The following is a 23039-nucleotide window of genomic DNA, read 5'->3' on the forward strand; positions in this document are numbered from 1 at the left end:
TACCAGATATGTACACGCTTGACTAGTTTACTCAATATCTCTACTAGGATAACTAAAAGGTACTATTCAGAAATAGACACCTAATTACAGATACCCATCCTCCCAAAGGGCTGTTCTTCTCTCGGTAAAAGCCAACTGCATTCTAAATATATTATAGTCATCATTGACTTCTCTTATGTTCACATCTGATCCATCAACAAATTCTTTCAACTCTATCTTCAAAATACTTAAGAAATCTGACCATTTCTTACTACCCCCACTGCTACTACTTTGGTCTGAGCCACTCTAATTTCTTACCTGAATTACTGTAATAATTGCTTCTGCTGTTGCTGTTCCTATAGTAAATTCTGTACTCAGCAGTTAGAGTGAGCCTTTTAAAACACAGATCATACCGTCTCATATCTCTTCAAAGTTTTCTGATGATCCTTCCAATTTTCCCCAGAGTAAAATGAAGAGGACTTGAAATGGGTGGCAAGGCCCTATGTGATCTGGTCTCAGACAGCTTTCTAATGTCTCCTACGATTCTTGTGCACCCATGTTTTGCTCTAACTGCATTGGCTTCCTTGCACTCGCTTCGGAGCCTTGACATAGTTTTTTTGAAAGGACGCTGTTTCTGTATGGCTTCTTCTCTATGTCGTCTAGATCTCTCTGCTTGATTGTCGCTGTATCCAAGACCTTCCCAAACCAGTCTATAAAAAATAGTAAACTTATACAGTACAGAAGTCCCTGTTCTTCTTACCAAGCTTTAATTTCCTCCATAGCATTTATCTGTCATATTAATGTTTTTATTTACTGTCTCCTTATGCCCCTCTTGGCTTCCTTGGTGGCTCAGACAGTAAAGAATACTCCTGCATTGCGGGAGACTTGGCTTCAATCCCTGGGTTGGGAAAATCCCCTGGAGGAGGGCATGGCAGCCCACTCCAGTATTCTTGCCTGGAGGATCCCCATGGACAGAGGAGCCTGACGGGCTACAGTCCATAGCGTCGCAAGGAATTGGACACGACTGAGCGACTAAGCACACACATGCTCCCCAACTGGAATATATGCTCTGTGAGATCCAGGATTTAGTTTTATTTACTACTGTACTCCTGGCACAGTACGTGGGATATAGTAGGTTCATTTGCTAAATAATTGCTTAGAAAAATGATAAAATTCAGGTGTTGGGTTACTAAAGCTATTAAAAGACCTCTGAACTGTTTTCTCTGAAATGTCAGTGTATCTTTTTTTTCAGATTGGGACAGTGCAACTTTGAGTAATGAGTCACTCTTGGACACTGTGTCTAGATTTGTTCTTGCAGCTCTTCTGAAACATACAAATTTACTCAGTCAAGCATGTGGAGAAAGCCGGCAAGTAACTTAAAACTATCCTCAGACAAATATTTGCTCTCATGATATTAGAAATTAACTTTTCTATTTTGGTTCTTTATTTAGATATCAACCTGGTAAAAGCTTATCAGAAGTATACCGTTGTGTGTACAAAGTTCGAAGTCGTTTACTTGCTTGCAAGAACCTTGAACTTATTCAGACCAGGTCATCGTCAAGAGACAGATGGGTAAAGTTGGAAATCAGTTAATTTCTCTTATTTTTCTGCAAGCTGTAAGAGATATCTCCATGTTGGTTTATGTGAGAGGAAAAAAAAATGTGCCTTAGTTATTGCAGATGTTCAATAAATGTTCAGTAGTTCTTTTTCTAGTGAAACAAATTGGATAAGTAGAAAATTGGGGTTTATTTAACAACTTATTTATCAAGTATATATGGCTCCTGAGAGAGTTTTTATATTCTTTAGGCCATATAGGTAGTAACAAATTGAATTGTCCAAATCATATGAAATATTATTCCTTTATTTTACATTGATCAGACCACATTTGAATTATCCTATTTGATTTGGGGTGCCATAACTTATGAGAGATATTAAACTACCTTAGATTGGCTAATCATCTTACACAAGAACTGGAAAATGTCAAAAATATTTAGATTAGAAAATGAAAACAAAGGGGAATCTCATGTTAGCTGCCTTAAAGATACTTAAAGGGCTTCACGTAGGAGAGGAAATAAACATGTTCCCTGTTGTACCAGAGGACACAGGTAGGACCAAAGGGTAACAACTGAGTGAAGAATGAATGTAAGGAAAAAAGCCTTCTAATGATTAGAGTTGCCTACCACTGGAGGTAAAGATTAAAAACTTTTAAGGGTGTTCTAGAAGTAATTCTTACAACAGAATTGAAATGATTTCTGAAGTGCTTGATGATTCTGATAACATGATCCTATAATTATGAGTATAGCCTGATACATAATTATACTATAATTATACATATAAATTTCTTTGAAACTTTCTTTGAAGCTTCAGACATAAGATGCTTTGCACTCCATTATATAGATCTTAGATTTTAAAAACCAAACTTTATCTCTGCTTTTGTATTATAGTATTCTTTTAGCATGCACTGATTTAATATTCGTGGATCTGATTATTTGTGAGTGACCCATGAAATGTATTAATTAGCCATCTTGTTGAAGCTCACATTTGAAACTTACATATTGTGAGGATACATGACTTATGTTTTGTGCGAGTCTGACTGACTGCTCAGTATTCCCATCTAACCATGAATCACACCTATAATAAGGACTCTTTTCTTTAGATGACTACTAGGTATCATAACCACCATGGGGAATAACATTGTCCTTATCAGATTTCTAACTTTTGGTTTCTTCAAGGGCCAAGTGAGAAAATAATTAAAAATAATATGTTTATATAACTGAAATTTGCTAAGAAAATATAATTTAAATATTTTCACCAATTAAAGGTTAAAAAGCACTGTTTTGTTTTAAGTTAGAATTATTAAACATTTATACAGAGCAGCAATAACATATACAACTTGAGGGAGACTGAATAGAATTAAATTTCATGTTCTTTAATTACCTTTTATGCTTATTGTCATACTCAAGTCATTTTAATTTAGCAATTTACAGCAGAACAATCAAAATGTTGAGGAAGAGAGCTTAATGAGATGTCTCTATACATTCTTTTTAATCTCTTCAGATTTATCCAGTATATTGTTTGTGTTTTTGTGGTAAAGTTCATGAGTTGTTAGTGCTGTTAACATTATTTTCCATGATAAAAAAATCAAGGTTTTAATGACATTTTTCAAAATTAAAATATATATATTTAGTGTAGCTCTGATTATTTCTTTAAGATCTCAGAAAACCAAGACTCCGCAGATGTTGATCCTCAGGAGCATTCATTTACCCGAACCATTGATGAAGAAGCTGAAATGGAAGAACAGGCTGAGCGAGATAGGGAAGAGGGACATGCAGAGCCAGAGGATGAGGAGGAGGAACGAGAACACGAAGTGATGACAGCTGGCAGTGAGTACACCCTTCTTGCTTTGCAGATACACACTGTGGCATTCTTTTTGGTAGGGAAACTGACTACAGAGGAGAGAGACAAACATTTCAGCTCTTAAAGCTGTGTTAGTTCTATTTAAGCTATTGAATTGGGTGTTTTGGGCTGAAAAACTCTATATGCAGGCTTTTGGAAATAGTACCTGTTCCACTGAGTTTCATTCATGAAGTGATACCCATGAGTCATTGAATAGGGTCATTTAAAGTATGTTCTCTAGGGGTCCCAAATTGTCCATTCGCCTGGCTGACTTCTAAGTGGTGAGGAGGAGAGAGACCGTATGCAGAACTTTTAAATTATAAACTTCACCCACTGACTATACTGCTGTTTTCAGTAGAAAGCAAGAGAGAATATTATTGGTTGAGAATGTTACATGAGAATATTATTGGCTGGTGAATGACATTTTTCATGCTTTTATATTATAAGACTACAGATAGTTTTAAAATGTAATCATTTAAATGTTTAAAGAGAAATACCAAAGCTTTTAAATATTTGTTAGTATCTTTTGAGTGATTTGGCTACGTCAAGTTAAAGTATATTTTCATTTTTGTAGCCTGAAACATTATGGCCATCTACACATTCGGTATTGAGATTGTCTGTATTCTTCATTTTGACACTTAATTTGTTACCAGTTTATTTGTGTTTTGCATATTTCTAAAAATGATTTTGAGATGACTCAAAACAAGGCCAAAGCCCATTAAAACAAGAAAAAATATAAGGTCCAAATGGAGAAGAGGGCATTAGAGATGAAGAGTAGGAGGATAATTATAATCATATACAATATAGTTTTGAGGGGTGCTTTACCGCGTGGCCAGGGATTGAACCTGGGTCCCGGCAGTGAGAATGCTGAGTCCTAACCACTGGACCACCAGGGAATTCCCAGAGAATGGTTATAGTTTTAAAACCTAGGCTGAGGGAACATTTTTGGATGAATTTAAGGTTTCGTTTACAAATTCCTGAAAGCTAAGACCAAAGGGGAAAAGCACAGTAACAAAATGTAACCCTCAATTACTGTATAATAAAGCATTATAGTTAACCAGGGAGTAATAATTTTTAAACTAAATACCATTTTTGAGCATCAGTTATATGCTGCCCTTTGGGTCAAATGCTTCACATAGATTAATGCATAATCCTCTCAGTCTTATGATTTCTAGTATTACCTTGTTGTAAAGATGGACAAACTCAGGTTTAAGGAAGGAAAATTATGTGCCTTGGGCCACAAGTAGTAGCAGCTGGAATTAGAACCAAGTCTGCCCAGAATTCCAGTGACAATTGTCTTAATTACTTTAACTGGTTTCCAGCTCTGGACTGTTAGTTCATTGGTTTGTTTATCTTAGAAATAAGGGACTTTCAATAGCATAATGAATATATTATCATAATACCCTAAAATATACAGATCTATTTTAAAGTTTGTATTTCCATATTTGGAGAAGGAAATAGCAAACCTCTTTGCCTGGAAAACCCATGGACAGAGGAGCCTGACGGGCTACAGTCCATGGGGTTGCAAGAGTCAGACATTACTTAGTGACTAAACTACCACTACCACCGCTTCCATATTAATAGACAAAGCTAGTAGTTTACTAACTTTTGGCCTAGTTTCTCCGTTAAAAATACCACCTTCACTCAAATTTGAGCAAAATATTCTTTTCCTCTTGTGAAATATCTACCACTGCATCAGAACCTTGTTAAACCCAGTGAATTTTTACACTTGTAAATTGGGAAGGGCTCTCATTAGATGGACATTCCTAATGATGCCATTTGACTGTGATTTAGTAGAATCTGATTCTGTTTCAGCAAAGACCTTTAATGGTTGTGCTTATTTAATATGTTCAAAACACAACAACATGTAGATGTTAGGAATTATATGGACTTTGGAAGGGGAAAAAGGGTTTTTCATTTTAACTAATGCAACTTAAACTTTTTCTCTTGTAACCTGACAGTTTTCAAACCAAGGTTGTGAACGTTTCAGAAATGGGCAGTTATTTTTATCTAACCCAGTGGTTCTCAAAGTATAATGGCCTTCAAAGTCACCTGGAGGGCTTGTTCAAACACAGATTGCTAGCTCCATGCCCAGAGCTTCTGATTTAGACAGTCTGAGAGAAGCACAGTAGTTTTCAGTTCTAACAAATGCCTGGATGATGTTGATGCTGCTCTTCTGGAACCACACTTTGTAAACTACTGATCAAACTCAAAAGAGTAGAAATAGAATCAACCAAATCTAAATTCTATAAAGGCATGAGTATTTCCTATTGTAATTTTTATAAGAAGTTTAATATTATACATATATTTTCGATAAAATTTTTACTTAGATGCTGTATTTAATGTCTAAAAAATAATTTTCCCTCTTTCAGTAAGTTTTTGGTCCAAACTTTTTGACTATTTTTATTGTTATTTTCTTTGCTCTTCTCTCCCCATGTGTTAAGACCTTGTTTTTGTGTTGCATGTTACAGAAATCTTTCAGTGTTTCCTCTCAGCCCGTGAAGTAGCTCGTAGCCGAGATCGAGATAGAATGAACAGTGGGGCAGGGTCTGGGACTCGAGCTGATGATCCACCTCCTCAGGCTCAGCAAGAGCGAAGGGTGAGCACAGACCTTCCTGAGGGTCAGGATGTGTACACTGCTGCCTGCAACTCCGTGATCCATCGATGTGCCCTGTTAATATTAGGAGTAAGTCCTGTGATTGAGGAGCTTCAGAAGCGAAGGGAAGAAGGACAGTTGCAGCAGCCTTCCACAAGTACCTCTGAAGGGGGTGGACTTATGACCAGGTGGGACTGAGTAGAAACTTAAAACATTTCTTCTCCCTTTGTTTCTGTACGCATTGAAATGATTTATTCTGAAGTTAAAACAGACATGGAGGAGGAAATACAAATTGATGGATGAATTTAATGTATAGAGTGATCCTAGTTCAACCTGGAGAATAAATTTCTGATTAAATGAGACAGCACAGTTTTTCATACATATAAGCAACAGTAGTTGAGAAACATGAAAATATTTGCATATCTCTGTAATTGATGAAGAAGACTTTGTGCTTAGACCTAACTGAGAGCCAGGATTTTCCATCAGCAGTCATAATTACTCCTCACTGTGTGTGTGTTTTATCTCTATGCTGCTAGTTCCATTCAATTTTATGTTCACTAACAGTCCCAAATCGAAAAACTTTTCTTTGTGCATGTGAGACAGGAGTGAAAGTCTTACTGCAGAGAGCCGGCTAGTCCACGCAAGTCCAAATTATAGACTGATCAAATCGAGGAGTGAATCTGATTTGTCTCAGCCTGAATCAGATGAAGAGGGTTACGCACTGGTAGGTATACCTAGATTCAGTAAAGGATTTTTGTATAAATACATAAGACTTTGGTTAGAGTAAGTAATATACATTTGCTTTAGACAAAAAAAGTTTTTTTAAAAAGAACTTTTAAGAGAAATGAGATAACTTTATTGCATAGGTATTTATCACCTGTATGTTAGTGACTCTCAGCTTACTTTCTTTAGCCCTGACTTCTTCCTAACCTCCACGTTCATGTATCTAACTCCTTGATGGACATTCTACCTGAACATGTCAGGTGACCACAATCTTAACCTATCCAAAAATAAACTCGTTTTTCTCCCAAACCTGTTCTTTCCCATCCACTGTCTTAGTATTAACTCCCCAGACTGGAAACCTAAGTTGATCCTTGCCTCTGCTTTTTCTTAGTTCCTGGTCCTTCTCACTCCCCCACAGTCCAATTAGTCCGACCTTGAAAATTTTACTCCTAATACCGTTCTGATATTCCTGTCCATCCCTCCTGCCACTGTTCTGTCTCAAATTTTTCTTCTCTTTTCATGGCCTAGTACAAAACCTTCAAACTGGTTTCCCTCTCTCTTGTCTTATGCCCATGTTCAACTTTTCACCAGAAGAATATTCCTGAAATACAAATCTATTTATATCTCCTCTACTCAAAATCTTTCAGTAGCTCTCAGTTACCTATCAAAAAAAGCCTCAGGATCTGGATTGCAGGCATTTAAGGTAAAAATCAAAGAAATGAGATGCTGATCTATATAAGAAGTAGGAAGTAATGTGTGCTGTAGTGTGATGGGTTAAATAAATTATAGAATGAGAACAGTCTGATAGTTTCTATTTGAGTAGCTTTGGACTTGGAGTTGATAGCTAGATTTTCGTTTTGACTGTTCCTCTGCCTTTTATGTGAATCAGTATGTGCTACTTTACCTCTCTGGGCCTTAGTGTCCTATTGTGTGACATGAGGATAGCAGTGCTTGTTGTGTATGTGATAATGTGTTAGACTTGACTACTGTTTTAGACTTGGTTACTGACCCTGATTCTACTGCTGAAAAGCTTTTTTTTTTTTTTTTTCCCAATTTATATATTTTTGGAGGATAATTGCTTAACAACATTGTGTTGGTTTCTGCCTTACAACAATGTAAATTAGCCGTAAGTGTGTGTATATATATATCCCTCTCTCTTGAGCTTTCTTCCCTCCCCACCCTTTTATCCTATCCCTCTAGGTCTTCACAGAGCACCAGGCCGAGTTCCCTGTGTTATACAGTAACTTCCCACTAGCTATCTGTTTTATACTTGGTGATGTATATATTTCATTGCTACTCTCTCAATTCACCCCACCCTCTGTTTCCCCCCGCTGTGCCTACAAGTTCATTCTTTAGGTCTGCATCTCTCTTCCTGCCCTGAAAATAGGTACATCAGTACCATTTTTCTAGAACCATATATATGCATTAATATACAATATTTATTTTTCACTGTCTGATTTACTTCACTCTGTATAACAGGCTCTAGGTTCATCCACCTCAGTTCAGCTGACTCAGATTTGTTCCTTTCTATGGCTGAGTAATATTCCACTGTATATATGTACCATGTCTTTATCTATTCATCTGTTGATGGACATCTAGGTTGCTTCCATGTCCTGGCCATTGTGAATAGTGCTGCAGTGAACATTGGGGTACATGTGTCTTTTTGAATTGTGGTTTTCTCAGGGTATATGCCTGGTAGTGGGTTTGCTGGGTCATATGGTAGATTTATCCCTAGTTTTTAAAGGAATCTCCGTGCTATTCTCCATAGTGGCTATATCAGTTTACATTCCCACCAACAGTTCTAAGGGTTCCATTTTCTCCACGTGCTCTCCAACATTTATATTTTGATGATGGCCATTCTGACCAGTGTGAGGTGATACCTCACTGTAGTTTTGGTTTGCATTTCTTTAATAAGGAGCGATGTTGAGCATCTTTTGAAGTGTTTGTTGACCATTTGTATATCTCCTTTGGAGAAATGTCTGTTTAGATCTTCTCCCTGTTTTTTATTGGGTTATTTGCTTTCTTATGTTGAACTGCATGAGCTGCTTGAATATTTTGGAGATTAATCCTTTGTCAGTTGCTTTGTTTGCAGTTATTTTCTCTTATTATGAAGGTTGTCTTTTCATCTTATTTATAGCTTCCTTTTCTGTGCAAAAGCTTTTAAGTTTAATTAGGTCCCATTTGTTTACTTTTGTTTTTATTTCCATTTACTCTAGGAGGTGGGTCAAAGAGGCTCTTGCTGTGATTTATGTCAAAGAGTGTTCTGCCTGTGTTTTCCTTCAAGAGTTTTATAGTTTCTAGCTTGTAGTTTTTGGATTGATTGATGCAATCCATTTTTAGCTGAAATTCCTGAATTCTGAAATTCCTCTCTTGTGTGAACTGAGAAAATAGATGTGAAAGTGTTTTTGAGAAGTATGGAATGCTACATAAATATGATGCTATTGTTTAAAAGAAACTTCTAAGTGTGAAAGATTCCTCCTGTAGGAAAGTTGAACAGTGTCTTCAAGCAAGTTTCATTGTATGTTTTTGTCTGTTCTTCCTCCTTTTCTTCATTCCCATTAGTATCTCTGTGTCCCGATGCACATTTCCAGTCTTACCATCTACTGAGAATTCCTTTCTGTCCTTTTGATTTTCCAAGTTGATCAGTCTCTTTATTTATTCTCCTAACTCCGTGACAGTTTTATAACAGATCATGTCACTTTTCTCCTCAGAACTTCCAGTGACTTATAGGGGTTTATACCATTCCGTATATCCTGGCCTCACTCCTCTGTGGTCTCTGCTGCTCCTCTCCTCCTTGATGACCCTCCTTCTTGCCACACTAACCTCTTGGCTTTTCCGTGAACATACCACACAACTCCCCCATAGGACCTTTACATGGCTGTTTTTTCTAATCGGAATACTGTTGTCTGCAGGCAAATCCCCTCATTTCAAGCCTTTGTTCCAATGTTACTTTTTTGATGATGCCTACCCTGACCACTCTGTTTGAAACTCCAGTTTGCCCTCTTCAGATGTTCACTCCCTGTCTACTTTGCCTTGCTCTGCCCCTTCCACTCCACCCCCACAGTGAAAGTGAAAGTCAGTCAGTTGTGTCCAACTCTTTGCGACCCCATGGACCATACAGTCTCTGGAATTCTCCAGGCCAGAATACTGTAGTGGGTAGCTTTTCCCTTCTCCAGGGGATCTTCCAATACCAGCCATTGACCCAGGGTCTCCTGTGTTGAAGGTGGATTCTTTATAACTGAGCTATCAGGGAAGCTGATACCCAGGTCTCCTGCATTTTCTGCACTGCAGGCAGATTCTTTACCAGCTGAGCCACAAGGGAAGCCCAGGAATACTGGAATGAGTAGCCTCTCCCTTCTCCAGCAGTTCTTCCTAACCCAGGAATTGACCCAGAGTCTCCTGCATTGCAGGTGGATTCTTTACCAACTGAGATATCAGGGAAGCTGATACCCGCCCCCCCACCCTCCGCCCCCATTCCCACTCCCACCCCCCGCACAGTACCTAGGATTATTTACTTGCTGTATTTATCAGTTTCTCTTAGCCTACACTAGAATATAAGTTCCCTGAGGACAGAAATTTTTACTGTTTTACTCACAGCTGTATCCCACGTACCTGTAGTGCCTGGCACACAGTAGTCATTAAATATTTTTTTTCTAATGAATGTTTGATCTATTTTGGTAAAATTTCTGTGCCTACTTGTTCTTTCAGCTCTTTAATTTAGGTCCTTGTTACCTTTGCCTGAATGGGTAGTTTTCAAACTGATCTCCCTGTCTTTTCCAGTCCCTCTCCTTTGGTACTGCTGCCAGAGCTGGAGCTCTTAAAAACTCCCAAAACAAGAACACACTTCAACAGCAGAACACCTGCTGGTCATGCTACCTTTTTATTCATGCTTCCTTCTTATTAAAAAACCAAAAAACTCAGTGACTGCCCAGAAATCAAAGATTCTGGAAAATGTTGCCTGCCTGCTTTTGAAGCCCTTTTCCCTGCAGTAATCTGCAGTTTTGCCATAGCATAATAGTCCATTTGCCCAGACCCCAAACATACCTTTTGAGCTTCTGCTCAATGATTGTTTGCCTTAAATGTCTTTTTCCTTTGTTGATGAAGTCTTGCCTCACTCCTAAGGACTCGTTAAAATGTCACCTCTTCCAAAAGTTTACCTAAGATTACTCAACAGTGACTTTGTTGTTTCCCTGGCAGTTTGTTAGTACTTCTATTAAACCACTAATGATTTGTCTCATGTTGGACTTACTTAATTTTTTAAAAATTTTATTTATTAATTTTTAATTAGGTCCCATTTGTTTATTTTTGCTTTTATTTCCAGTATTCTGGGAGGTGGGTCATAGAGGATTTTGCTGTGATTCATGTCGGAGAGTGTTTTCCCTATGTTCTCCTCTAGGAGTTTTATAGTTTCTGGTCTTACATTTGGATCTTTAATCCATTTTGAGTTTATTTTTGTGTATGGTGTTAGAAAGTGTTCTGGTTTCATTCTTTTACAAGTGGTTGACCAGTTTTCCCAGCACCACTTGTTAAAGAGGTTGTCTTTTTTCCATTGTATATCCTTGCCTCCTTTGTCGAAGATAAGGTGTCCATAGGTTTGTGGATTTATCTCTGGGCTTTCTATCCTGTTCCATTGATCTATATTTCTGTCTTTGTGCCAGTACCATACTGTCTTGATGATTGTGGCTTCGTAGTAGAGTCTGAAGTCAGGCAGGTTGATTCCTCCAGTTCCATTCTTCTTTCTCAAGATTACTTTGGCTATTTGAGGTTTTTTGTATTTCCATACAAATTGTGAAATTATTTGTTCTAGTTCTGTGAAAAATACCATTGGTAGCTTGATAGGGATTGTGTTGAATCTATAGATTGCATTACACGCCAGTCAGGATGGCTGCTATCCAAAAGTCTACAAGCAATAAATGCTGGAGAGGGTGTGGAGAAAAGGGAACCCTCTTACATTGTTGGTGGGAATGCAAACTAGTACAGCCACTATGGAGAACAGTGTGGAGATTTCTTAAAAAAACTGCAAATAGAACTGCCATATGACCCAGCAATCCCACTTCTGGGCATATACACACTGAGGAAACCAGATCTGAAAGAGACACGTGCACCCCAGTGTTCATTGCAGCACTGTTTATAATAGCCAGGACATGGAAGCAACCTAGATGTCCATCAGCAGATGAATGGGTAAGGAAGCTCTGTGGTACATATACACCATGGAATATTACTCAGCCATTAAAAAGAATTCATTTGAATCAGTTCTAATGAGATGGATGAAACTGGAGCCCATTATACAGAGTGAAGTAAGCCAGAAAGATAAAGACCAATACAGTATACTAATGCATATATATGGAATTTAGAAAGATGGTAACAGTAAGCCTATATGCAAGACAGAAAAAGAGACACAGATGTACAGAACAGACTTTTGGACTCTGTGGGAGAAGGCAAGGGTGGGATGTTTTGAGAGAACAGCATCAAAACATGTATATTATCAAGGGTGAAACAGATCACCAGCCCAGGTTGGATGCATGAGACAAGTGTTCGGGGCTGGTGCACTGGGAAGACCCAGAGGGATGGGGTGGAGAGGGAGGGGGGATCGGGATGGGGAACACATGTAAATCCATGGCTGATTCATGTCAATGTATGGCAAAACCCACTACAATATTGTAAAGTAATTAGCCTCCAACTAATAAAAATAAATGGAAAAAGATAAATAAAAATTTTATTTATTAATTTTTAAATTTTTGGCTGCACTGGAACTCTGTTGCTGCTTGTGGACTTTCTCTAGTTGTTGGATTTACTTATATATTATTAGCATTTCTTTCCAGTAGACCTCTTCAAAGTTCTAAAGTTCCTTTTTTAGTGCCCCTGATATTTCCAGCATTGTGCTTTACACATTGTAAATAATTGATAATTCATTTCAACTGATATGAAAAGATAAAAAATGAGAGTTAAAGTGGCATACCTTTTGGAAATAAACAATGAAATCTGATTTAATCACAAAACTGTTTATTTTGATCTGGGGCCTGACACTTTTAGCTTTCTGAGCTCCAGCATTTTAATCTTTGAAATGGGGAATATCTCTTCCTGTTGTACTTGCCTCCCTGGGTGGTTGTGAAAAACAAGTTTAGGAATACAATTTAAACTGAAAATGCTGAAAGTTATGTTTTCAAAACATAATCGGAAGACAAATAAATGGAGGTGGGTTGAACTTAGATCTAACTGCAAAGTCTGGTTTCTATAGTTTTAAAAATGTTAATAAACATAATTTTTTAAAAGATGGGCTCCTGATCATCTTTTCTTATGGAATATTTGGAGAGATAGTGTCATAAAAAGTGGAAAAGTCAAGAACTAGAGAGAGCAGATTTTCTTGATGAGGAGACCTAGGCTGACCCTTCAGTTTTGAGCTTCACATAGACAAAGAGGACCAAGCCATGGGGGCAATGTGAGATTTTCCAGCTGAAATATGTTACCCTTCTGTCTGAGTTTATTTAGGATTATCATTCATATCTTTAATATCTAGTAGTACTTATTTATCCTGAATTGTTACTCAATGAAATGCTTTCTTAAAATAACTGAAGTTAACCTGCTTAATGCTAAACCTATGTGTTAATCTTTTATAAAGAGTATTATGGGATACATTGTCTGCTTCTCTTGTTTTAGTAAACAGAGAAACCTAAAGCAAGTTACATAGTTAAACCTAAGTTTAACTGTTTGATTGACAGATGTTATGCTTATCATCATTTCTTTACTCCTAGTCTACCCACCTCATTTCCCTACCCGCTTCTTTCACAAAAAAATTGATTTAGCATACACAAGTAAATACTGTTTATAAAAGTATAAGAGAATGAATTAGGACTAGAAGAAGCTGAGAGAGGAAAATATAGTCCTGAGTAAGATTTGCATACCTCCTCATGTAGCCTGTGATGTTCTCCTAGAGATGGGCCACTGAATAGGAAAAATATGAGTTGCATGATTCATAGTGACTAACAGATAAAGACAAACAAAAAGTAAAATTTTTATTTTTGAGAAAAACTGAGATATTTCTGGTTCTGAGGCCTGAGATAAATTTCTTCAGTAATCCCTAATGGAAAAGGTACTGTTTGATAAAAATATTAAATTGCATGACACGGTAATATCTTCAGGAAGTATCATGACAACTCTTTGGTGTTTTTTCCAGCCCCAAATGGCCCGGTAGCGTGCTTCTTACTGGTGTGTGTGTGTATGTAAAACAAAATGTACTTATCCACAGTGTGGGTTACCAGGAAAAGATTTTCCAAATAAGGTTTCCTAAATAGATCTGTTTTGTCACTTCTGCAGGCTTTCTTCTTTGCTACCAACTTTTTTATTGTGTGATAGAGTGCAGTTGAAATTGCTGAGATCCTAATGTCGTATCTGTGCATAAATCTAGTTATGGGTTTGTACAGACAACCAGTATATGGTTGTCTTTACATAAGAGAGGGTAGATAGTTGTCACCAGTGCCTCCCCACCACAGGCACACAGAAATATACTTATGTTCTTCCTAAAAGCTTGCACTGTTTTATTAAGCTGACTACAGTTTCACCAATTTGAGATTTCAACTAGAAGGCTTAGGACTGTCTTAGTCTTCTGTTAGTGTGAATTTGTAAGATTCTCTTCTGTACACCTAGCCAAGACTAATAGTTTTAGAACCAATAGAAAGTGAAGGTAGAACAAGTAGCAATTTTGGAAAATGAGACTTTGCTACAGGGGCTTTAGGTATCTTGAGGGTATTAATAAGAGACCATACTGTGTTTGGAAGATAAAAGACAACGATTTTGAAGAGGAAATGGTGACAACAAAGAAAAAGTTCTGCTACTTTACACTGTTAATTAATGTGCACATTGACTTTGTGATTAGTTTCTCAGAGTCATCTGCCTGAGCTTTCTTAGAGCTGTTTTCATTGGGTTTTTAGAGACTTTTTTTCTTAGCCTGACTTGACTGGTGAATAAGTAGCATATTGCTATGATTATATAGATTATTTTTTATTCTAGTACTCTCTTAAATCTTAATCTTGAAATTATTTTCACAATTAAATTTTATTATTTATTTTTAACTTAACAGAGTGGAAGACGAAATGTTGATTTGGATTTGGCATCATCTCATAGAAAGAGAGGTGAGGATTAAATATTAAATATCTGATTAAATTAAGTAGCTCTTTTTATATCTGATGTATTTAGATCTGAATGTCATTGAAGCATTATTGTAAAAAAATTAGAAACATTTTGTCAGAAAAGTTAAGAGGGAGATCATTTTCTTGAAAATAATACTCTTAAATCTGGGAATGTATAGGAGTAATCGGTTCTGTTTCTCGGTTGTTGTGTTTTGACTTTTTAAAAATTTTGTGGATTCTGGCAGTGGTACTTTACATTGTGGAGGAGTTATGGACATAATTTTCTATACTCTAGCTCACAGGTATAGCTGCTGTTGTTCAGGTGGTATTACAGGGAGAGCTCTTTTACCACCCCCCTCCACCGCCCTTTCATACACATATATACAGTTTTAAACTGAGAGTTTCTAATTTTTTTCCTCTTTACCTCTCAAGGTAAAACATGTAAGAAATAAACAGGTGATTTCTAAGAATGAAATTTTCCCATGAGGAGCAATTTTAGTGTTATCAGGAGTTAAAAATTTATTTGTTAAAAGCTGTATCTTAATGAATAATATAGTTAACTCTTGTTTATATGTGCCAATAGATGGAAAGAACAGCAGTTTTAGATAATACAAATCCAAGGTAACTAAAAACTCACCAGGTATTATTCCTTATTAATTTGCATTTTTTGTTAAACTCATTTATTCTGTGCTTGTGAAAATGTGAAGTGTTAGAAGTTGTTGTTAGTGGTAATTTCCTAAGAGCTGGTGGGAAAACTTTTTTCCTCATGATATTAAATCTTTTATATTTCAGAATTGAACCCTTCTCTTGATAGCTTCCTTGGCAGGATGTTAGGTTTACCTACAGGGAAAAGAAGTGAGAAGGGAAAACTGAGAAATTAGAGGAAGCAATGCACACACAGTTTTTTCATTTTTGTGTTTGTAGCTTAGAAGAAATGTTGATATTTATACTTAGAATACTAAGAATGATTTTTTTTGAGTTACAAGGGCTAAAGCTGGTACTTTGTTTATTGAAAAGTCTTTTAGTACTATAACATATCAAGGTGCTGGGTTCCAAAAATATTATAGGGTATATGTGATATCAAAGAAATTAGTGTTGTTTAATGTCATATGCAATGTGTATCTTATTGTTTTCTAATTCTTTGAAAATTAGCAATTCATGTGCCATAATTAGGCAGAAGTATCGTTTTCTTTAACCACTTGAGTTAGTAATTAAATTTTTAGAACATTTTTACCGTCCTAATTTTGGTTAGCTCAGGTGAAAGTTGTTGCTTTAATTTCTATGTGATATTAATGAAAAGACGGCTTCAAACTCAGTGAGTAGCATAAAGGATCCAACCTGTCATATTAAGAGCTTCCTACTATACTGATATACTCATGAGTGTTATTCCATTGGCTAAAATTCCTTTTCTCTCAGATCTTTATTATGCTTATGAAAATATAAATTTGAGATTCAGTTTATGATAACTATGTCAGCATGTAGCAGAGTAATCTTTGGAATAAAACAAAAAGTTGTATTTTTAGCTTTGAATTAAGAATAACCTAGAATTCAAGTATAAATTACTTAGAAATTAATATGACACTTTAACTATCCTAGATTTGCTTCCTGTTCATAATTTTAGTCAGTTGCCCTGTAAGTAGATTTCATGTGGTTTTAGAGCTAAGTAGGTGCAAATGAGTTAATTATCCAAGTTTAGTTTATGGGTAAAACCAACTTTTACAAAAGTTCAAAGTAGTACCAAGACCTATCAACTTTTTGAAACTTTGTTTTATTGGAAACAGGCAAATAAATAGGACCTCTTGGGGAAAGTTTGTTTAAATTACCCATTTAGGAGGTTATAATAGGGAGTCAAACTTGTTATGATGTTAATTATGATGATATCACTTAATGTGGTACCAATTTATTCTAGTAATCATTACATCTTAATGTTCTCAGGCAAAAATTTTGCTGATAGCTTTGTTCCTAAGAGTAGGTGACTAGAAAACAGAAGAATTACTATTCTAGGAAGAGCAGCAAAAATAGTTTTCAATCTCATGAATCCTAGTGTTTGTGGATTAAACAATGAAAATGTATACTTAATAGTTTTCATTTATTTAATTATAATGAATTTCTTTAAAAGAAATTAACGTTGAAAATACACTTGGAACATTATATTTTGAAAAGAATTTTTTAAAATCATGTATATTTAGAGACTACCCTCTGACCACAGTGGGGTTTTATTTTGTTTTATTTTGTTCTTAAATGATGGTAAAATAAGCCACTCTGTTTTTTCCTTATTTATTGTCAAAATGGACCAGATGTCATAAACTATAACATGCCTGACTTCAATTGGGCAGATGAACCTACCAAGTGTGAGAACTTTTTGGAGCAATTCAGGTGTTCTGATTCTGACTTGAGCTATGAAGGACAAGCAGATGTCCAGCCAAGTGAGAATTCTTCTATTTATCCCTTTACAGTATTTTGAGGAGAAAATGTAAACTTCTTTCTCTCACTTTTGTTTTTCATTTATTAGTCTAGTAGTCCTGAGTTATTAAAAGTTTAATAAGAGAAATTAGAGATAGCAATATTTAATTGTATCTGTTATTGAAACTGAATGGATAGATTAATGACAATTAATAGTTGTATACACATTTTAGCTGCTTTTAAATGTGTGTTATTCCATTGGCTAAAATTACTTTTCTCTCAGATCTTTATTATGCTTATGAAAATTAAGTATTTTCATAAAATGTATATTATGAAATATATAAATTTCAAAGACTACTCCTCCAAAGACTACTCCTTGAGAGGGCCTAGTGCCTATAATTTCAGTATTTGGCATTGGGGATACTGGAATTCATGCTGTTGAACCATGATTGCTTCTTTTCCCCTCATTCCAGTTAATGTTTCACAATTAGTACAAGCTCTTGGTCCAAGAAAGTGAATATGGTAGGAAAGAGTGAAGTGAGCAAATAAATTGAGCTCAGCTAACTTGCTCATCAGAGCTAAATTCTAAATCAAAAAACTATCATAAATTACTTCAAAAAGAGACAGGTGATCCATATTTCTGCTTAGCACCTCAGAAGTAATATCAAATTTGTATTCATTAAACACATTAAAACTGTTTACTATATGCCAGATATTGGGCTAATCACTTCAAACATATTAATCCATTTAAGTCTCATAATAGCGTGTCAAAATTCTTGACAAAACCTGTTTAACTTGTTAGTATTTGGGTACTTTGATAAATACATAAAAGATTTGCAGTAGTTGTGCGGAACTGAGCACCTTCTTACTGAAGGACAATACCTTTTTGCAGATACTTTAGTTTTTGTATTTAAGCTGAAGCTGATATAATCAGTGAAAAATGATGGAGATACCAAAGCAAAAATTTAAGAAGGAACATCATGGTTTGATTTCACCAACCTGCCCCAGGTCTTTAAATACAGTGTTAGTGTATTATTGCTAAATAATATCAGAAACATTTATCAATTTGTGTGTTTCATGGTATGACTTGTATGGGTGAAATGCTGTTTTATCTATGCATTTCAAATTAGATTGTATAAAGAAGAACAAATGTGAATGTTGTCTCCTGTGTGAAATTTCTCCTTTTGTCTTCTGATTCTTGTTGTGGTAGTGTATTTACTCCTTTTTGGCCAGTTGAGCCCCAGAAAAAAGAAGAGCTTCAAGCAAGTACACGATGGCATGTTTAATTTTTTTCCCCTTTTAGCTTGCCTACATATTTTATGGTTTATAAAGTATGTATTGCAGCTCTGCCATGTTCATTTTGAAAATTCCACATAAGAACCAAAGTTAAAAGGACAAGTAAACAATCTCAAATTTCTTGTTGGATTTCATATTTTCTTTTTATAGTAGGAGAGTCTGAATTAATATTAAGTAAGAATTGGGTCAGTCACAGTTACTCTATAGAGGCTTTTGATATACTTTTCAGACATAGTATTTCCTATATTCAGACAAAACAGTACAGAACAAATTAATTATTAGGTCATTATAATTTTTTAACAATTATAGTTTTTCATTTCTCATTACCATACTATGAGATTTTGTGTTTCAAAGTATTTTTGATATCAGCCTAAACATTTTCGTTATAAAAGTTTATTTGTTTATTCTGATGCTTTCAGGTAGCGTCTTTCTTGTTCTTTTGTTCATACAAAGTTTTGTTTGGTCTATACACTTAATAAGTTGCATGCTTTAAATTAGGGGTCAGAAAACTATGAATAGTGGGCTAAATGTAGATTGCTGTCTTTGTTTTAAAGTTTTGTTGGAACACAGCCACACTCATGTATTATCTATGGCTCCTTTCACATTACAACAGAAGAGTTGAGTAGTTGCCTGAACCGTGAATAATCCACAAAATCTAAAATATTTACTAGCTGACTCTTTATAGATAAAGCTTGCTGACCCCTGCTTTAAATTGCAAAAAGGACTTAATTTGGGGATTGGCTACCTATTCCACAGGATATTTTGGAGTATATTAAGGCAAGTCACTTCCTGTAGATTCTTCACAATTGAACCTTTGTGTAGGCAGGCAGTAGAATTCCCATGGATCAATGTTTTGTGAGTTGATTAACAAATATTTGTAAGATCACCTCCCATAAACTTAAGGAATTACTGTTAGTAATTTAGAAGATCATTTTCTTTTAGCCTCTGTTTCCTCAAGTGAGGAAACTGGACTAGATAATCTTTAAGGTAGCTTTTACTTACGTGGTTCTAACATTAACTCTTTGCACATTTTATTTTCATTTTGAAAAACAATTATAAGTATTATAAGGTAGAAGAACTTTTTATTCTGAAATTTTTTTATTGAACCAATAATAAGCTCAATGCTAAGAGCCAAAAAATATTATTTGTAAGTTAAGGTTAAATCCAGATTCTGATTTTGGAATGCTTAAGGAAATGAAAAATGATTCTTTCTTTTTTTCTACATTCCACACTCACCTGCTTTATTTTTTAAATATCATTTTTAATTAAATACATTATGCATCCATGACATTTTTCTTTGGATTTTTACTCTTTTCTGTTCTACTTGCAAAAATAATCAGCTATACAGTTAGGGGAAATTTTCAGATTGGTTATTTCAATTTAAATAGAACTGAAAATCTAACATTTTTTAATCTTAAGAATTTTTGCTAAAATATGGAAGGCAGATAAACCATATATTCTTTGTCATTCTAAATTATTTTAGTAGAATTCATATAAATTATTTCATAGCTGCTTTATAATATTAACTGCCTGTTGTGAATTCCTGTGTCTCATTTTGAAGTCCTAAGGTTTTCCTGACATCAGTGTAATAATTCAGAAATAAGTTATACAGTCAATATTGTGTTAGTTCATTTTCTCTGCGGGCATTAGTAGTCCTCTTACCAAATCTTTTCCATCTAGTATATAACAAACGTAATTTTTGTAATACATATTTTATTAGATACTTCATTCTTAATTCATTCCTAATAGAAAAATTTGGTGGGTCACACAGTAAGATGTTCCATAGCACTCAAAGAAGTGAACTGTGACTGCATGGAATAATGTGAATGAGTATTAGCAATATTATACTGAAAACATAATATACAAAAAGATTATATAAAATGGTGCTTTTTTATAAGGTCACAAGCAACTAACACTAAACATTACTTGTCTTGGGATTACATATAAAACAGTATTTAATAGCAATAATGAAAGCGTTAGGTGGGAGGACAAAGGAGAGAGATGGGTTGTGGGGAGGAACAGATAGATAGTGCTCTGCCAAATTTTCTATTTCTTGTGTTCACATTTATTATAAATATAAATACAAAAGCAAACCATGCATGGACCAATGATGAGAGTATATCATGAGCCAGAATATAATTAATCTAACTCACATACCTGAGATCAGTTAAACCAAAAAAGACAAAGCTTGTAAGAATTAGACAGTGATATATTTATTGAAAGCCCCTGCTGGCATATGACTTGGATAATGTTGTGATCACACATACTAACATTTTTGCTGTCTAATGTAAAGATTCTAAGCTATAAAATGCCCTTTGGCAAAACTAATGGTATTATAAGTCACTATTATTGGACTTATGAATATTGGACTTATAATGGTATTATAAGTCACTATTGTTACACCATTTGGTAGATACCATATTGTTACACCATATGTAGATATAATTTTATAGTAAATCTTATATATTCTTATCTGTGAAACTTTGCTTCTTCTATAAAGGAGTTTCACAGCCTGCAATAAATATGCATGTAACCCAGTGAAAATGTTTCTTACATTAACGAAACCCAAAGGGTGATGTTTATGTCTCCTTTTTGTGTAAGTTTACTTGCCCTTCTATATTCATTTTTTTGGTAATATTTCATTGCAGATATGTAGACACTTTGCGCAACCTTAATTCACTCTTTGCAATGATAATGTTAAATCAGATGACGTTCTATTGCTAGTTGATCTTACCAGCAGTGTCCTAAGTGCCTAGTTCTGTTGTGGTCATAAATGATGGTCTGGTTTAATACTGCAGAGCCTTTTAAGCTAAGCATTTTGAGAACAGCTTCTGCATTTCTTTTTCTTGTGGCAGCGTGTTGCTGAAGCGCTTACAGAGACACTGGTACATTAAACAGGGCCTTCCCTTTCTTTTCTTACATTGCTCTAGCTTTTGTTTGTTGGTTGTTTTTTAGCAAAGCATTTTGCTCAGATTCACTTAATGCATGCATGTATTCAAACATGAGTATCCATTCCTCACCAATTGGTATGGTAGCAGCACTCCACCTTCATCTAGTTTCAGAATGTATGTTCTACTTGGTCATCACTGATGCATGTTTGTTCTGTTTGTATGTAGGTCCTATGCACAGTCAATTGGAATCCCTGAGCGACTCGTGGACTCGCCTGAAACATAACAGAGACTGGTTGTGCAATTCCTCTTGCTCATTTGAGTCTGATTTTGATCTTACCAAGTCTTTGGGAATTCACACTTTGATTGAAAATGTTGTAAGCTTTGTGAGTGGAGATGTGGGGAATGCTCCAGGTTTTAAAGAGCCGGAGGAAAGTATGTCTACAAGTCCCCAGGCCTCCATCATTGCAATGGAGCAGCAACAGTTAAGGGCCGAAGTAAGTTTTTGATATTTACTCCTTGTGAGGGACTATGAACCACTGAATATACAATTAATAGGAAAATTTTTTCCTTTTCTTCTACTCCTTGCCTCCCTCTTTCCTTCACCTGAGCTTTTTTATATTGCTGTCTTAACTGGAGCAACTTGATATTTTCTTTGCAGTGAACAATAGTGTATTTTTAATTGCTGTCTTTTAGAACAAGATACTCTAATCACTAAGTGTTTCCTTGTCTCCTGGAAACTATAATAAGATTGGTGGGTGATCATACAGATCTGCTCTTAGAGTCTCCATTTTTGACACATTTTTCTCTGTTTAAAAAGGGCAAGATTAGAATATCATGGTAGTAATGATGAATGCTAAAGTTAGTGAACAAAGCCTCTTAAATATCTCCCTCAAAATATTTATTAATGATTGTGATTTTAACCTGTCCTCAAATTCTTTGATACTCTTCCTGCCAGGAAGTTGAGCTTAACTTTCCTCCTCTTAAGAGTAAGCTGGACTTAGTGATTTAGAGCTAACAGAGTGTGAAAATGGGGTGGGGGGGAAGTAATTTTACTTTGCAGAGACCTGGCAGACATCACCTTAACCAAGTGGTCAAGATTAACATCACCATAATAATAGGTTATGCTAATATCATGCACAGTGATAATAATATGATGAGAGGGAGACTTTGTAATATTCTTTCCCCAAATCCATATCTGTAGTCCAAACATGAGAAAACATCAAGCAAACTCAAATCAAGGGACATGCTATAAAATACAAGAACAGCCTTTTGTAAGTGTCAGGGTCATGGAAAACAAAGACAGAAACTGTCACAGACTAAAGGAGACAAGACAACTAAATGCAGTGTGATATTCTGGATTGGATCCTGGAACATAAAGGGGGCATTATGGGGAAGCTGGTGAAATCCAAATAAATTCTGTGGTTTGGTTAATAGTGTTGTGCCAGTGTTAATTTGTTTTTGATAAATGTACCATAATTATGTAAGATGTTAACAGAGGGGGAACTTGGGGAAAGTATACAGGGACTCTTCTATAGATACAAAAGTATTTCTAAATAAAAAGTTTATTTAAAAAAAAAAAGAGGTATAGGCCAGTTGACTGCTGTGGTGGATATTTGTCCTCCTAGGGAA

The 23039-nt window shown here is 35.5% G+C and overlaps 1 protein-coding gene across 8 annotated transcripts in view; it reads left to right on the plus strand.

Annotated features, from left to right (window-relative positions):
• HERC1 (HECT and RLD domain containing E3 ubiquitin protein ligase family member 1) overlaps positions 1–23039 on the plus strand; it is a 202993-nt gene that overhangs the window by 94163 nt on the left and 85791 nt on the right. For all 8 annotated transcript variants that reach the window (XM_065941927.1, XM_065941924.1, XM_065941925.1 and 5 more), the window contains exons 20-26: positions 1232–1346; positions 1431–1551; positions 3191–3362; positions 5847–6159; positions 6575–6695; positions 14772–14823; positions 21636–21904. In XM_065941927.1, the coding sequence (XP_065797999.1) occupies positions 1232–1346; positions 1431–1551; positions 3191–3362; positions 5847–6159; positions 6575–6695; positions 14772–14823; positions 21636–21904 (1163 nt within the window). The remainder of the gene's footprint in view (positions 1–1231; positions 1347–1430; positions 1552–3190; positions 3363–5846; positions 6160–6574; positions 6696–14771; positions 14824–21635; positions 21905–23039) is intronic.

Source organism: Muntiacus reevesi, chromosome 7, assembly GCF_963930625.1.
Source record: "Muntiacus reevesi chromosome 7, mMunRee1.1, whole genome shotgun sequence".
In the NCBI taxonomy this organism is placed as follows: domain Eukaryota; kingdom Metazoa; phylum Chordata; class Mammalia; order Artiodactyla; family Cervidae; genus Muntiacus; species Muntiacus reevesi.